The sequence below is a fragment of the Ooceraea biroi genome, chromosome 9 (assembly GCF_003672135.1).
Source record: "Ooceraea biroi isolate clonal line C1 chromosome 9, Obir_v5.4, whole genome shotgun sequence".
NCBI classification, from domain to species: Eukaryota; Metazoa; Arthropoda; class Insecta; order Hymenoptera; family Formicidae; genus Ooceraea; species Ooceraea biroi.
Window position 1 is genome coordinate 13,726,048 of NC_039514.1, and position 17,179 is coordinate 13,743,226.

General features: G+C 33.6%; 3 protein-coding genes, 2 long non-coding RNA genes and 1 pseudogene across 5 annotated transcripts; 4 read left to right on the forward strand and 2 right to left on the reverse strand.

Moving 5' to 3' along the window:
• Positions 1-1,200: 1,200 nt before the first annotated feature.
• LOC105277318 (cytochrome P450 6j1) lies at positions 1,201-2,853 on the reverse strand. Its single transcript, XM_011335586.3, has one exon. It carries the CDS (start codon positions 2,798-2,800, stop codon positions 1,295-1,297), a length of 1,506 nt encoding a protein of 501 aa, XP_011333888.1. The 5' UTR covers positions 2,801-2,853; the 3' UTR covers positions 1,201-1,294.
• A 1,144-nt stretch (positions 2,854-3,997) lies between these two features.
• LOC105277317 (cytochrome P450 9e2) lies at positions 3,998-6,082 on the forward strand. The gene has a single exon (XM_011335585.3). The coding sequence runs from the start codon at positions 4,547-4,549 to the stop codon at positions 6,047-6,049; it is 1,503 nt and encodes a 500-aa protein (XP_011333887.2). The 5' UTR covers positions 3,998-4,546; the 3' UTR covers positions 6,050-6,082.
• Positions 6,083-6,908: 826 nt separating this feature from the next.
• LOC113562529 lies at positions 6,909-9,499 on the reverse strand. Its single transcript, XR_003406955.1, has 2 exons — positions 9,412-9,499; positions 6,909-9,002 (listed from the first exon to the last, which is right to left on the reverse strand). It is a non-coding gene; the product is annotated as an uncharacterized LOC113562529 (long non-coding RNA).
• LOC113562528 lies at positions 9,001-9,329 on the forward strand. Its single transcript, XR_003406954.1, has 2 exons — positions 9,001-9,092; positions 9,264-9,329. It is a non-coding gene; the product is annotated as an uncharacterized LOC113562528 (long non-coding RNA).
• A 1,146-nt stretch (positions 9,500-10,645) lies between the features above and the next one.
• Positions 10,646-12,241, forward strand: LOC105277315 (annotated as a pseudogene).
• Positions 12,242-13,197: 956 nt separating this feature from the next.
• Positions 13,198-15,761, forward strand: LOC105277316 (cytochrome P450 9e2). The gene has a single exon (XM_011335583.3). The coding sequence runs from the start codon at positions 13,343-13,345 to the stop codon at positions 14,843-14,845; it is 1,503 nt and encodes a 500-aa protein (XP_011333885.1). The 5' UTR covers positions 13,198-13,342; the 3' UTR covers positions 14,846-15,761.
• Positions 15,762-17,179: the final 1,418 nt, after the last annotated feature.

Genomic DNA, 17,179 nt, shown 5'->3' on the forward strand with positions numbered 1-17,179 from the left:
AGATATGTCAATCTTTATGAGAAGTATTTCATTAGCGTGCTATCTTACAATATACATGTACATAATATGTATAAGTATGTTTAATGAATAAACGCTATATGTATATCAAATGTAATAAAATGCGTTTTCTATTTTATCCTGATAAATATTGCTTACCGCTAATTTATAGAATAATAATAAATGTATGGAAACAAAACTTATGATCAACAGACATATGTACACATGTACAATTGTAGCTTTATTTGTCACGCTAAATTTGACGAAAGTAATATCTTAAATTATTGTATTTCTATTAAATTTACTATTTATTATAGAAAAGATTTTTTATTGTTTCTATATCTATATATTCCTGAAAATACTTAATAAAGTCATTCAAAATTGAATAAATATGATGCACATATAAATGTATCATTCAAAAAAAGCCATGCGTTTGAAGTATAGAGCAACATACAATCAATCAAGATATATTAATGATTCGGACATAACTATTTATATACAAATTTATACTTGTTTGCCGTTAGACCGTATGAATTACTATTTCTCATATATGTTCATTCTCATAACGTATTACGATGTGGTTACGTAAGATGATAACATACTCACTGCGTGCACAGTTGCTGTGAGTATTTTTATCAATGACACAGCACTTTCTTACAAACCTCATCATAGCTCCTCTACTGTAAGAATATAAACATATTACGTAAACATACTAAAACTATACGGACATAAAAAATTACATTATGCAAAATAAATAAAAGATATTATTATAAAATAAAATAATATATAATCTAAAAAGCCACTGCAACATTGCAATTTAAATAACAAAGAATATTAAAAAATGCGTATTCTTTCAATTATAGGCGTAATGGTGGCGATTACGCCAATACGGAAGAAGAAGAAAAACGTGATGTTACTAAATATAATACCTAAAGTAGAAGGTGAAAGATCAAAATAAAAGACCCTAAAAAATAAGCTTGAATGTATTATTCGGTAAAGACTGTACAGAACATATGTAACAGTACAGAATATATGTATATTGTTTTATTTAGAATGTTTTATATATATTAGAGTCTATTTTACATTTCTATAATAATATGTCATCTACAAATTGTGAATAAAATATTTTTGTACATTTTAATCTTAATTTTTATCTTTTTGAAAATGTTTCATTTGATCGATATATTGTACATATTCCATGATAACGTAAAAAAAAGATATCGAGCATAATTTTACAAAAATTCTTCAAAAAGATAATATTATAACAATATAATCCATATAAAAAGAAACAAAAATTTTAAATTGCTCGAATAAAAGCCCAAAGACCACCCTTTGGTGCGGCTAGAAAGGTCGGGCACAGTTTTAGGGGTAGTTGCGTCTTTGGTGAAAGCTCCAGACTAAACTTTCTCAGAAACGCAGCCAAGCACGCTTTCATCTGCAACTGAGCCATTCGCATCCCTACGCAAATTCGTGGTCCTTCGCCGAATGGAAGAAAGACAAATTTCTGGATGGTGTGTTTTCTTTCCGGGCTGAATCGTTCGGGATCGAATACCTTGGGATTCTCCCAGTATCGAGGGTCTTCATGTAGACCTTGTACGGGTATCACGATTTCAGTTCCGGGTTTCACACGACAGGCCAGTCCATCGGATCCTTTCAACTCGAATTCTTCAGTGCACATCTTCGACATGAATCCCAGCACATGCACGAGTCTCATTGACTCGTTGATGACTTGATCCATATACGTCATGTCTTTCACGGCTTCATAAGTGATGATACCATCGTATTTGTTGAGAACGGAGACTACTTCCTCGCGTAATTTTTCTTGCACTTTTGGATGACTGGCCAAATAAAAGCCCACGAAGCTCAAAGTGACGCTGGAGGTCTCGTAACCGTCGACAAAGAACGATACCGTATGGGACGTAAGAACATTCAGATCAATCTTTTCATCTTCCGTTCGTTCCAACTCAATCATCAATTGAAGAAAATCGTTGCTAGACGATCCGGTCTTTCTTCTTTGCTCTATAACATCTGCTACTACCCTCCTGAAGAACTGGTCGGCACTCTTCGGCAAGAAGCTCATTCTCAAGATTTTGCTTAACGAAGGCATAAAAAAAGTCACGGTAGAGATGATGTTATTTAAAGTAGTCGGTGCCAAAAAGGACTTGCCCATAGCGTAGAAGGACTCGTGGTCCTTCTCGTCGTCAAAGCACAATCCATCTACACCAAAGCCAGCACCGGCCACTACCTGTGCAGTAAACCTGCCGAACAGATCTTTCAACTCCATTTCTGCCTTTCCAGTCTTGCTCAACCTCCTGTCCAGAAACTTCTCAAATTTTTCGCATGCTTGCTTAACGCTCTCGAGTAATATTTTCAATCGCATACTGGAGAACGCATAGGTCAAACGCTTTCTTCCGGTCATCCACTTGTCACCATAGCTGAAGAAGGGATTATTCGCCAGAAGTGGGTCCAAATCGGGATCGACTTTCATGGTGTTATCGTGGAAGCTCGTAAAGTTAGTCTGCACTACCGTCTTCACCAGTTCAGGATCACGAACCATTAACGACGGCGATGTGAAGTTGTAGAACCCGACCATGCTGTGATTGCTATGGTCGTTGTAGAGTTTCTTGCAAATGTCGCCAAAAGAGGATTTCATGAGGAAAAATTGCCACATGTGGCCGATTCCGGGTATAGTGCCATTCGGGCATGGTATTCCGCGTTTCTGCCAGTACTTGAAATTTCTCGTTAAATAAAGATAGAAAACTACCAGCGTCACGAAAACTATCGACACAAGTGTGAATTCCATGTCTGCGCTCTATGGTGGACTGAGCGAGACTGAATAATCCAACGTTCAATCTAGCCGTTATCAATTACGACACTTCTGCCTTAAAAATAACTGACACTAGTGTGATAACGTTAAGTGGAGGAATGGGATGCACCATGTAGAGGGTGGCATACGTAAACTTGAACATTAGATAAATCACTTTAGTCACGTTATTTTTGTAATTATATACGTTTTATACATGTTTTGTATTACGTTTTATTTTTGTAACACAGCTAGTAATATTAATTATTATTTTTAGAAGTTGTGTTAAAAATAATCGTTAATAACACAAGACATAGTAAAAGTAACATGTGTTTTCCTTGTATGTTGATAAAACGTATCTGTACTAATATCTATATAATCTATATAATCTGTATTAATATTGATATGCTATTATTAACTTATTAACATTAATATTGCGGCATTCTCATCCGTCACCCTGTGCATGTAGCAAATCAAAACATGTAAATGGTGCGATTGCTGCTTATTATTCAATAGAAGAGCAACTCGCTCTACTATTCTATCTATATTGACTTACATAAGTCACACTCAAAGTACAGTATCATTACATGCAGCTAGCAATGTTAAGTTTTAGAAATTGTGTTGAAGACAATCGTCGATGACACAAGACACAGTAAAAGTAATACACATACACAATGTACATTTTGTATAATTTATTTATTTAGTAAGTTAAATGATGAAATAGGTTTTGTTATATAATTAATACTTTTTTAACAACTTAGTTTTGTAATAAATTGTTATACATTTTGTATTATTTAAATAGAAATTCATATAATTTATCTTTAATATGTCTCTAAACGTTCGTTAATAACTTTTTAATAATAAGAAATTAAAATTTATGTATAACTGAAATGTAACTGATCAAAATCTCTATACTCTTTTATTTACTTGAAAACATTTTACTTTCAAAATTTTATATAGGTACATTAACTTAAATATAAAATTCTGTAAAAAATATCATTAAAAATCATATATTTATATGTTATAATCTACAAAATCGAATAACGAAAAAGAAATGTAAGTTTTAATATTAAATTTTTAAATCTAATATTTAAATATTAAATGTAATTTAAAAATTAAATATTAAATAAAAAGAAAATAAAATGAAGAAATAATGAAATTTTTATTAAAATGAGTATAATTATTGTTTTTTTATGTTTTTACGACTATTTCCTGGACTTAATGTAGCAGATACTTATAGATTTATATACAATTCTCAATTTATCTATTAACGTACATTAACTAATAATTAAATAATTTTTTACATTAATTTTTTACTTACAATTGTATAATAGGAATACCTTCAATTTGTTTCTAAATATAACATAATTGATTAAATTTTCTATCTTTTATTTTGTTCTAGGAAGAGTACTTCGATCATATGATTACTTAGCATCATATAATCATGAAAAAGTGTAGAAATTATTTAACATCACAAGATACTTCATTGCACTTCGTTCTATCTGGTACTCGTACTGCGTATAAAACACTAAATGTAACTCAAGGTCAAGCTAAAGTTGATTACCATTTAACTACATAGTCCCGCTTGTCGATCTCGTATAGTCAACGTTTTTAATATGTATACGTTTTCAATATGCGCGTCAGAGATTCTGTTCTCTCGTCTCACGGCCTCACAGTCAGTCACTGCTGATACGTCGTTCAGACTACATCGGCCTACACGATATCAATTATAGTCTTAATGAAACAATGGATGTTGTACTAGTGTCTTTGCTTCTCGGAGCGTTAGTTCTATTCTATTTTTGCATAATACGAAACTACAACTACTGGCAGAAACGTGGAGTTCCGTGTGCAGATGGAGCCTATCCGGTAGTAGGTCACATGTGGATGCTTTTTACAAAGACGATGCCTGAACTCGTTGGCAAAATCTACAATGATAATAAGCACCGTAGCATGGTTGGCATCTATAATTTCACGGTACCATCATTAATGGTCCTCGAGCCGGAATTGATAAAGACAGTAATGCACACTAACTTCGCGAATTTCCACGAGAACACAATAAAAATTGATCCTAAGCTTGATCCTCTCGTATCGCACAATCCTTTCGTCACCTCCGGCGAAAAATGGGCAGCCGCTAGAAAGCGTTTCACTTACGCGTTTTCCACCATGCGACTGAAGATGCTCCTTGAAAGCGTTAAACCGGCGTGTGTGAAACTGGAGAACTACTTGAAAAACAAAGTGGACAAATCCGGAAAGATTGAGGTGGAGTTGAAGGACTTGTTTTCTAAATTCACTGCGCAAGTAGTGGCCGGTGCTGGCTTCGGTGTGGACGGGTACTGCTTCGATGACGAGAAAAAGGATATGTCCTTCCAGAAAATTGGCAAGACCGTTATGGAGCCGTCCGCTCGAAACAATCTTAGATTCTTCATTATATTTCTCATGCCTTCGATAAACAAGCTGTTCAAGTTCCGCTTCATACCAAAGAAGATCGATCAGTTCTTTAGAACATTAGTTACAGAGCTTATCGAGCAACGAAGGACAGATGGCATACCTAGAAACGATTTTCTTCATTTGATGGTTGAGCTGGAGCGGATAGAAGACGATAAATTCGATGTGGAACTAGTTACTTCTCAGGCGCTGTCGTTCTTCATCGATGGTTACGAGACCACCAGCATCACTTTGAGCTTCGTGGGCTTCCAATTGGCCACACATCCAGAAGTGCAGGACAAACTACGCGATGAGGTGTTGACCGTGCTGAACAAATATGATAATGAGATCACTTATGAAGCCTTAAGAGAGATGGTATATATGGATCAAGTCATCAACGAGTCAATGAGACTCATATCTGCAGCGGGACTCATGTCGAAGATGTGCACTGAAGAATTCGAGTTGAAAGGATCTGATGGACTCACGTGTCGTGTGCAACCTGGGACCGACATTCTGATACCAACCCACGGCCTACATAAAGATTCTCGATACTGGGAGAATCCCGATGTGTTTGACCCCGACAGATTCAGTCCGGACAGGAAACACAACATTCAGAAATATACCTTTCTTCCTTTCGGCGAGGGTCCACGGATGTGTGTAGGACAGAGAATTGCTCTGTTGCAAATAAAAGCATCTTTAGTTGCGGTTCTGAGAAAATACAGCTTAGAGTTATCCCCGAAAACACATGTGCCCTTAAAGATGATCGCCGGAGATACAATGCCTAGAGTAAAGGATGGCATGTGGGTAAAATTACAAAAGATTTAATTGTAAGAATTTTTTTATATTTTATATAAATTTAAAAGCGAAACAAATAGCTTTAAATAAAAATATTTTAAAAACTTCCTTATTAATTTCCGAGTAAAAAGTTTTATACTGTGTACATAATAATATCATAAATATAATAATAGTAATATAATAATATTAATAATATTAATAGATTAACAAGTGTTGGAAAAAGTCATTATAAAAATTGAATTATTATAAAAACTATTTATATAGTATTTGTTTATGTGTCGGTGCATACAAAATGTTATGAAAAATTATATTATAAATAATATTATAAAATTAAAAATATAAATAACATTTATATAATACTGTTTATGTAATACTGTTCCGAAAATATTTGCACTTTTTTATAATACATTCAATATAATAACATAATTTTAATAAATATGTTTTAATAATATTATGTTTATATGATATGGCAATACTCTTGTGGAAAAAGTCAAGGAGAAGGAAATAAGTAATTTAAAGCTGCAGAGTGATTGTTAGATGCAATTGCTTCTCTCTTTCAAATTGCTCAATCTAAAAATAGCTGCTTATTCATGGATGATAATCAAGCAAGAATCAAATAACAACTGATGAATCTGCGCAGTATTTATGTAGAGTGATATATGTGCGGAAAGTAATATAATTTTTCTATTATATGTGTATCTTTCTATTATATTTGTAAACTGAAATGCCACTTATTATGTTTAAAGCTTCTGCTAAAAATTATCTTCCCTAGAAAAATTGTAACATTTATTACTATATTTATTTTATTACTTTTATTTTATTACCAACAAAACTTATTATATTATTATTAAAAGTTCATTAATTTTGGTAAATATTCATATATGAGGTATTTTTGTAGATTACTTTTTTTGTAGAAAGTTGGAATACATAATTGGATAATACAATTGTCAATTATTACTTAGTAAGTAATTTACAAACAGCATGTATGACCGCACCTGCGCGCAATAAATTGCCTTAATATCATAAAAGAATTTTCATGGTAATGCAAATTTATATTAGAGTATTCTTTATTTAGGTATAAGAAAGAGCTGTATATGTGCTTTTTGAAAATTTCGGTTTGAATTAAATCCCAAATTGTTTAAAATTGATTTATACGCAGCACTAAATAGAATACAAAATATAAATATCCATATAATTTTTATTGAAGTAGATAGAGTATTGCCTTTTTATACTTAAGCTTAATAATAAGATTAAGAGTTAGTTTATGTTTGCGGTGGAGAATGTGAAAAATTGTAACCCTAAGGGGAGCCAACAAAATTATATATAAGATTAAGAGTTATCATATGTGTGTACGTATCTTACCTTGTTATCTGTGAAATGCATCTGTCGTAACAGTAAATAGCGATAAGAAAATGTAATAATCTATAATCTTCTATGTAAATTTATATACATTTATGTAAGATCTGTTTAGTAAGTAAGGAATTAAATAATCTTGATGAATTTTTTATAAGTTACATCTAACATTTAAATAAACAGAAATTTATATTTAATCAGATATTTTCCAAAATAATTTCCTTTAATTACGTCTTCATTAAAATATTTCATTATAGCTCTTTTATGACTCATTACTTAATCACATCTTTTTTATGACACATTAATTAATCAATCTAAAACTTTATTATTATAGCTTATAAAAATACAACGTTTTAGCTAAAATTTACAATTAATTTGATCATTATCTTGCAATTATGTGTGTATGTAAAACTGTTTACTTAAATCTTAGTGAAATATACTCTGTGAACTATATAACTTCATGGTCATAGTGCACGTTAGTCTGGTAATCGATGCTCCCGCACAATACTTCTATTCGCAGGCACGCATGATATATGGTCAAGGCTGTCGGCTTATATAATTCTGCTCCGTTGCTCACCAGAGAGAAACAAGATATTCATGCTGACGTTCCCGATCTTTGGAACGCTTATAACACTGTATCTATATTTAACGCATAATTACAAATACTGACAGAAACATGGAATTCCATGCGTTAATGGAGCTCTTTAGCAGTTGGTCACAGGTTGGGATTCTATACGCAAACGTCTTCCTCCGAATACTGTTGCAAAATCTATTACGACAACGGATTCACAGCATGGTAGGATTCTACAATTTGACGTCATATAAGAAACTAAATCACTGCAAAATTATTCGTATTAAGTATCTGGAATTTTATAATTTTACCTTATATAAATATAATAATAATTTCTATTTATAGTATAACATAATATTATTAATATTTATAATATATTTTTAGAATTTAATTATATTACGTTTAAAGATGGGGAATTTTTGCATAATATATTCCACATTTTGCAACTCTTAAAAAATTATTAGAACATATTCAAGTTGCACTTTAAAATACTTACAGATATTTTAAAGCTTGTTATTGGCGTTATTAACGTTTTTGAAAAAATGACCCAATGTGAAAAGTTTATCACAGTATCCATACCAAGGAAACATTATTTTGCAATATTGTTCTGCGCAATAAGTACGTAAATATACATTGATAGGAGATAACTTCTACAAGAGTAAAATCTTTTTTATCAGCCTAGCTGTCGGCGATAATTCAAGCACGAATCGTATTCTTGTTGTTTAATGTACCAATTTCTTACTGCCGACATCATGCTCAACATTATTCTTCTTTTCATGATCCTTAGGAGAATTATGGAGTGACATGGTGTTTTTACCTAACTAGAAACTACAAATACTGCCACGATCGGGGCATCGCGTGCACACAGGGCATTCTTCCGAGATTCGAGAATATGTGGTTGGTGATGTTCCACTTCTCACATTGAATCCTTTCTTCTCAATTGGCAACGTGTGGCACACGTCCAGGAAGCGTTTTACTCCTGCATTCTGCGGCATGAAGCTGAAGCTGTCATTTAGTTGCATCGAGCAGATGTGTGGCGAAAAGTACTTGGTTCAGCACCTGCAGAAGAAAAGGCTCACTAGAGTTAGAGCTGAAGAAGCTGTTCTTTAGATACACTAGCGAAGTAGTGGCAAATGCCGTTTAAAACTGGTATGTATGAGCGCGTTTCAGCGTGGAAGGTCTCTGCTTCGAGAAAGAGACATATAGTCCCACGCGGACATCTTTTCTCACGATCGATTAGTTAATATCCCAACCGAACTTCCTCATGCAGATCGTGCAGAGCCTTAATTCTTTCTGCTTGAGCCTAATCGCATTTTCCAGATGCTGTTCGTGCCTAGGCAGGTGGATCATTTCTTTCGCACTATTGAGCAGATTTTGCTCAGACAATAAGAAAATAAGCAGAGGAGCGATTTCCTTCAACTAATGATAGACCTCGCAGAGAAGGATGAGAATCGACGCTACAACATACAGGCACTTGCCGCACATGTTCTCGGCCTCTTCATAGATGGATACGAGACGACCAACATCACTCTGAGCTTTATCGGCTACCAACTGATTCGACATCCATCAGTTCTTCAGCGATTGCGCGATTAAGTCGAAACTGTGCTTGTTAAGTACGACAATTGGTTGACCTACGAGTCGTTAAAGGAAATGACGTATATTGACCAAGTGATCAGCGAGTCGCAGAGATTCTGCAGCGCATTGGCCATTATGGGTAAGATCTGTACTCAGGAGTTCGAACTCGAGGGTTCAGATGCACTGTCGCGTACAATCAGAAAAGCCATTTATGGTATCTATACAAGGTCTGTATCAAGATCCGAACTGTAATGGCTCGAACTTGTAATCGAGTAATTTATAAAATAAATAATATACTTTTAATTATTTTTTTAGATTACATTTTTACACACAGTATAGAGAATGTAGAAAATTAAATCCTCGATATTGCAAGTCCAATATTGCATCACAAACCTATGACAAGAAAATGGCAGGAACATGAAGGATTATTTTAATATTAGAAATACAGTATATCGAAAAATTGATACATAATTATATGATAAAATTATTTTTTAAACTTTCTTTTCACATGTATATTAATATTACATATAACTATAAAAGTTTAATCCAATATAAATTAATACTATTGTAAAACAAATAATGAGGTTAAATATATAGTTAGATATATGTATAGTATAGATAGAATTAGATATATAGAATTAGAGATGCAGAAGAAAAATATTATTATCTTTATGAATTGTAGTTAGAATCCTTTTAGTTTATCATAAAACTGTTCATCCATTGATGTATTAAATGATAAGTAAATAATTTTTTGACATTAGAATTTTATATATACTTATAATTTTATAAAAGGAACATCCCCAATTTTTTCTAAACATGCCTTAATTGATTACATTTCCTATCTTTCATTTTGTCCTAGGAACTGATTAATTAGCATCATATAATCATGAAAAAGTTGTAGAACTTATTTAACTATTTTATAATATATCACAAGATATTTCATACCATGTCATTAATCAATGTAACTTAAGATCAAAGTAACATTGATTACTATGTAACTGTATATTTATTGATCTTGTATCTCAACGTTTCTGATATGCGCATCACTGCTTCTCTGAGTCTCACGGTCAGTCACTGCTGATACGTTATCCGGACTACATCAGCCTACACGATACGTTCAACTGAAACAATGGATGTAGTACTAGTGTCTTTGATCCTCGGATCATTAGTTGTATTCTATTTTTACATAATACGAAACTACACATACTGGCAGAAACGTGGAGTTCCGTGTGCAGATGGAGCCTTTCCAGGAGTAGGCCACATGTGGATGCTTTTCACAAAGACAATGCCTGAACTCGTTGGCAAAATCTACAGCGATAACAAGCAACGTAGCATGGTTGGTATCTACAATTTCACGGTACCATCATTAATAGTCCTCGAGCCGGAACTGGTGAAGACAGTACTGCAGACTAACTTCGCGAATTTCCAAGAGAACACTATAAAAATTGATCCTAAGATAGATCCCCTCGTATCGCACAATCCTTTCACCACCTCCGGCGAAAAATGGGCAGCCGCTAGAAAGCGTTTCACTTACGCGTTTTCCAGCATGCGACTGAAGATTTTCCTCGAGAGCGTTAAACCGGCGTGTGTGAAACTGGAGAACTACTTGAAAAACAAAGTGGACAAATCCGGAAAGATTGAGGTGGAGTTGAATGACTTGTTTTCTAAATTCACTGCGCAAGTAGTGGCCGGTGCAGGCTTCGGCGTGGACGGATACTGCTTCGATGACGAGAAAAAGAATATATCCTTCCAGAAAATTGGCAAGATCATTATGGAGCCGTCCATTCGAAACAATCTCGTATTTTTCATTGCATTTCTCATTCCTTCGCTAAACAGACTGTTCAAGTTCCGCTTAATACCAAAGAAGATCGATCAGTTCTTTAGAACATTAGTTACAGAGCTTATCGAGCAACGAAGGGCAGATGGCATACCTAGAAACGATTTTCTTCATTTGATGGTTGAGCTGGAGCGGATAGAAAACGATAAATGTTTTGATGTGGAACTAGTCACTTCCCAGGCGCTGTCGTTCTTTCTCGATGGCTACAAGACCAGCATCACTTTGAGCTTCGTGGGCTTCCAATTGGCCACCCATCCAGAAGTGCAGAACAGACTACGTGATGAGATGTCGACCGTGCTGAACAAATACGATAATGAGATCACTTATGAAGCTTTAAAAGAGATGGTATATATGGATCAAGTCATCAACGAGTCAATGAGGCTCATACCTCCAGCGGGATTCCTGTCGAAGATGTGCACTGAAGAATTCGAGTTGAAAGGATCCGATGGACTCACTTGTCATATGCAACCTGGGACCGACGTTCTGATACCAATCCAAGGTCTACATAAAGATTCTCGATACTGAGAGAATCCCGATGTGTTTGACCCCGACAGATTCAGTCCGGACAGAAAGAACAACATTCAGAAATATACCTTTATTCCTTTCGGCGAGGGGCCACGGATGTGTGTTGGAATGAGAGGAGCTCTGTTGCAAATAAAAGCATCTTTAGTTGCACTTCTGAGAAAATACAGCATAGAGCTATCCCCGAAGACACATGTGCCCTTAAAGATGATCGCCGGAGCTGTAATGCCTAGGGTAAAGAGTGGCATATGGGCAAAATTACAAAAGATTTAATTGTAAGAATTTTTGATATGTTAAATTTAAAAGCAAAATATATAGCTATAACTAAATAGTTTAAAAACTTATTAATTTCCGATTAAGAATTTTTATATTGTGTATAAGAATAATATCGCAAATATAATTTTATTAATAGATAATATAGGAAAAATTCGTTTATAAAAATTAAAGTGTTATAAAAGCTCTCTGTCAGTGACTCTAGGCGCTGTTTATATTGCCTGGACGCTGAGTTGATAATTAGTTAAATCTCTGTAACACGAGCCCAATTTGTCTTTCCTGAGAGAAGAGGTAAAGTTTGGTAAACAGCAAGTGAAAATGATTCCTAAAGGGACAAAGTTTTGTAATACCTTGTATAATATTATAAATTATCTAATATTTAACTAGAAATTCATAAAATTTATTTTTACAAATATCTCAAAAAATTTCAATACTAAGAAATTGAGAATTTGTATATAAACGAAATTTATTATTTGCAGAAATCTATTTTTTTAACTTGAAAACTTTTTTCTATTTGAAAACAATATACCTTAAAAATGTTATATTTTAACTTAATCATATAATTCTGTAAAAATTTTGATAAAAAATATGTTACATTTATAAGTTATAATGTACAACATATCAAGTAACAACAAGAAAGATGTAATGACATTTTTATTAAAACGAGTATAATACTTGTTTTTTTATTTTTATGACTACTTATTGGACTTAATAGAATATACTTATATATTCATATACAATTATCAATTCATCTATTGAGATACATTAAATAAAAATTAAATAAGTTTTTGACATTGGAATTTTATACCAACTCATAACAGGAATATCTCCAAATGTTTTTAAATATACCTTAATTGATTACCTTTCCTATCTGTAATTTTGTCCTAGGAAATGATTAATTAGCATCATATAATCATGAAAAAGTTGTAGAAATTATTTACCTATTCTGTAATATATAAGAAGATATTTCATTCCATGTCATTAATACTCAGTGTAACTCAAGATCAAAGTAAAGTTGATTACTATTTAACTGTACAGTCCCACTTGTTGATCTTGTATCTCAACGTTAATGTGTGCACGTTTCTGATACGCGCGTCAATGATTCTGTTCTCTGAGTCTCACGGTCAGTCACTGCTGATACGTTGTCCGCACTACATCAGCCTCCACGATACCAATTCGTCCAACTGAAACAATGGCTGTCGTACTAGTGTCATTGATCCTCGGAGCAGTAGTTGTATTCTATTTTTACGTGACGCGAAACTATAACTACTGGCAGAAACGTGGAGTTCCGTGTGCAGATGGATTCTTTCCAGGAGTAGGCCACATGTGGATACTTTTCACAAAAACGATGACTGACCTTCTTGGCAAAATCTATAATGAGAATAAGCAACATAGCATGGTTGGTATCTACAATTTCACGTTACCATCATTAATGATCCTCGAGCCGGAACTGGTGAAGACAGTGCTGCAGAGTAATTTCGCGAGCTTCCATGAGAACAGTGTGAAGGTTGATCCTAAAGTAGATCCTCTCACAGCGCTCAATCCTTTCTTTAGCGACGGCGAAAAGTGGGCAGCCGGTAGGAAGCGTCTCACTTACGCGTTTTCCAGCATGCGACTGAAGATTCTCCTCGAGAGCGTTAAACCGGTATGTGTAAAATTAGAGAACTACTTGGACAACAAATTGAACAAATCCGGAAACGTTGAAGAAGAGTTGAAGGACTTGTTTTCTAAATTCACTGCGCAAGTAGTGGCCGGTGCTGGATTCGGTGTGGACGGGTACTGCTTCGATGACGAGAAAAAGGATATGTCCTTCCAGAAAATTGGCAAGGCCATTATGGAGCCGTCCACTCGAAACAAGATCGTATTTACCATTGCATTTCTCATCCCTTCGCTAAACAAACTGCTCAAGTTCCCCTTAATACCAAAGAAGATCGATCAGTTTTTTAGAACATTAGTCACAGAGCTTATCGAGCAACGAAGGGCAGATGGCATACCCAGAAACGATTTTCTTCATTTGATGGTTGAGCTGGAGCGGATAGAAGACGATAAATTTGATGTGGAAATGCTTGCTTCTCATGCGCTGTCGTTCTTCCTCGATGGTTACGAGACCTCCAGCATTACTTTGAGCTTCGTGGGCTTTCAATTGGCCACCCACCCAGAAGTGCAGAACAGACTACGTGATGAGGTGTTGACCGTGCTCAACAAATACGATAATGAGATCACTTATGAAGCTTTAAAAGAGATGGTATATATGGATCAAGTCATCAACGAGTCAATGAGACTCATACCTGCAGCGGGATTCATGTCGAAGATGTGTACTGAAAAATTCGAGTTGAAAGGATCTGATGGACTCACCTGTCGCGTGCAACCTGGAACCGACATTCTGATACCAGTCGAAGCCCTACATAAAGATTCTCGATACTGGGAGAATCCCGATGTGTTTGACCCCGACAGATTCAGTCCGGACAGGAAGCACAATATTCAGAAATATACCTTTCTTCCTTTCGGCGAGGGCCCACGGATGTGTGTAGGAATGAGAATGGCTCTGTTGCAAATGAAAGCATGTTTAGCTGCACTTCTAAGAAAATACAGCTTAGAGCTATCTCCGAAGACACATGTGCCGTTGGAAATGATTGTCGGAGCTATATTACCTACCGTAAAGGGTGGCCTGTGGGTAAAATTACAAACGATTTAATTACAGAATTTTTTCAGATTGTAGATTTTAGATACAAGCAAAATAAGTATAGCTTTAATAACTGGGTAATACAATTTCCTTATAGTAATTTCCGAGTGAATAAAAGTTATATATTATATACATATACATAGTGCTATCGTAAATGTACTAATAAACAATATTAACAAGTATAGGAAAATAGTTTTTACAAAATTTTTAAATTGTTTTAAAAATTATATCTACATATTACGTTTTATCGAGTCAGTACATACAAAAATTTCTTAAAACATTATGTAGAATTAGAAACATAAATAACATTTAAATAAAATTGTTCCTAAATTAGTTTTCAATTGTTATAATTTTTTATAATATTCAATAACATACTTTTAATAATGTTTGAATAATATTACATTTACTTGATACTCCTGTGCAAGGAATCAAAGAGAAACAACTAAATAATGTAACATAGAGTGATTGTTAGATGCAACAACTTTTCTCTTTCAAAGTGTTCAATCAAAAGATAGCGACTAATTGATGGATGATAACGCAAGTAATCACGCAATTGATTAGTTTGCGCAATATTTATATAGAGTGATATATGTGCAGAAAATAATACAATTTTTATATTATGTTTATATCTTTCTATTATATTTGTGAGGTAAATTGAAGTGTCATTTATTATTTTTAAAACTTAATAAAAAGTATCATATGTGTACGTTATGTCACCATGTTACCTCATGACATGCATCTGTTGTAATAGTAAATAGCGAGAAGAAAATGTGCTAATCTATTTTCTATGTAACTTTATGTACATTAATGTAAGGTCTGTTTAATAAGTAAAGAATTAAATAATCTTGATAAATGTTTTATAAGTTACATCTAGCAATTAAATAAACACTCTTTTAACATTCAAATAAACAGAAATTTATCTAATCTGACATTTTCCAAAATAATTTCCTTTAATATTACGTCTTCATTAAAATATTTTGTTAACTCTTTTAGAATACATTATTTAATCACTTTAAAACTTTATTATTATAAGTTATAATATAATAATACACTTTTTAGGAAAGGTTTACGATTACTTTGATTAGTATCCTGTAATTGTGTACAATTGTTTACTTAAATCTCAGTAAAATATAAACTTTTCGTGGACTATGTATAACTTCATGATCATATTGTATATCAGTTTGATAATCGACGCTTCCCTACAATGTACGCTTCAATCATTCTATTCGCTGGCACGCATAATACATGGTCAAGGCTTATTTAATTCTGTATAGTTTATCACCAGAGTGAAGCAAGATGTTCATGCTGCTGACGTTTCTGACCTTTGGAGCGCTAATAACACTCTATCTGTAGAGTAACGCACGATTACAAATATTGGTAGAGGAATTCCATGCATTAATAAAGCCCTTCGTGCAGTTAAACGTGTTTGGATTTTACGTACAAATATCTTTCTCTGAATGCTGTAGCAAAATCTACAACAGAATTCGTAGCATAGTGAGATTCTACAATTTGACATCACCATCTTACAAGAAACTAAAGTACTGCAAAATTATTCGTCTGGAATTATTAAATCTGAAATTTTGTAATTTATGTTATATTGTTATAATAATATTTTCTATTTATAGTATTTATAATTACACATTTTTCATACGTATTCTTACTATGTATGTTAATATAGTTTCGATATTTATCCATACAGCATAGAAGCTTGCACCAACATTGCAGCAACGTTGCAACGTTGCAAATTGCAATGCAACAGTACAAAGATATTGCAGAGATATATATCCGCAAAATACCAGCACACTTGTAGCAACATGACATTAATATTTCGGAAACATTGCACAATCAAAATTTGTAATTAATTAATATTAATAATTCATTTTATTAAAACATTGGAGTCTTCCTATCCTAACGAGATTCGTCCAAATCTATTCGACCAATGATGTGTGATGACCAGAATCTGAGCTCGGTAATATATACGTGCATGCGGTGTTTGTCTCTTTCGACTATCTAAAGAACATGGTGGTTGTACGACGCGAGCATCATTCTAAAAGAAAGTAGTTACGTAAAAGAAAAAGGTAAGTATTTTTTTATAATATTATGTCTAATTATAGCACTTGTGTGCTGTTAATCTTGTATCTATTAATTATAATAGAGAATCACTCTATTTGCCTATCTCACGGTTTATATCACTATAACCTCAAAATTATGGAAATTCATTAGAAAACTACATTTAATAGTTGTAATATTTTTAATAACTTTTTCTGTTATAGAAGCTGTTCGTGAAATACACAATCATGCCACTGATGCAGAAATTGCTGAATGCATTTCCAAGTGGCTTGCTCA

Excerpts from the sequence above, each read along its gene's own strand:
- LOC105277317 (XM_011335585.3), top strand. The coding sequence starts at position 4,547 with ATGGATGTTGTACTAGTGTCTTTGCTTCTCGGAGCGTTAGTTCTATTC.
- LOC105277316 (XM_011335583.3), top strand. The coding sequence starts at position 13,343 with ATGGCTGTCGTACTAGTGTCATTGATCCTCGGAGCAGTAGTTGTATTC.
- LOC105277318 (XM_011335586.3), bottom strand. The coding sequence starts at position 2,800 with ATGGAATTCACACTTGTGTCGATAGTTTTCGTGACGCTGGTAGTTTTC.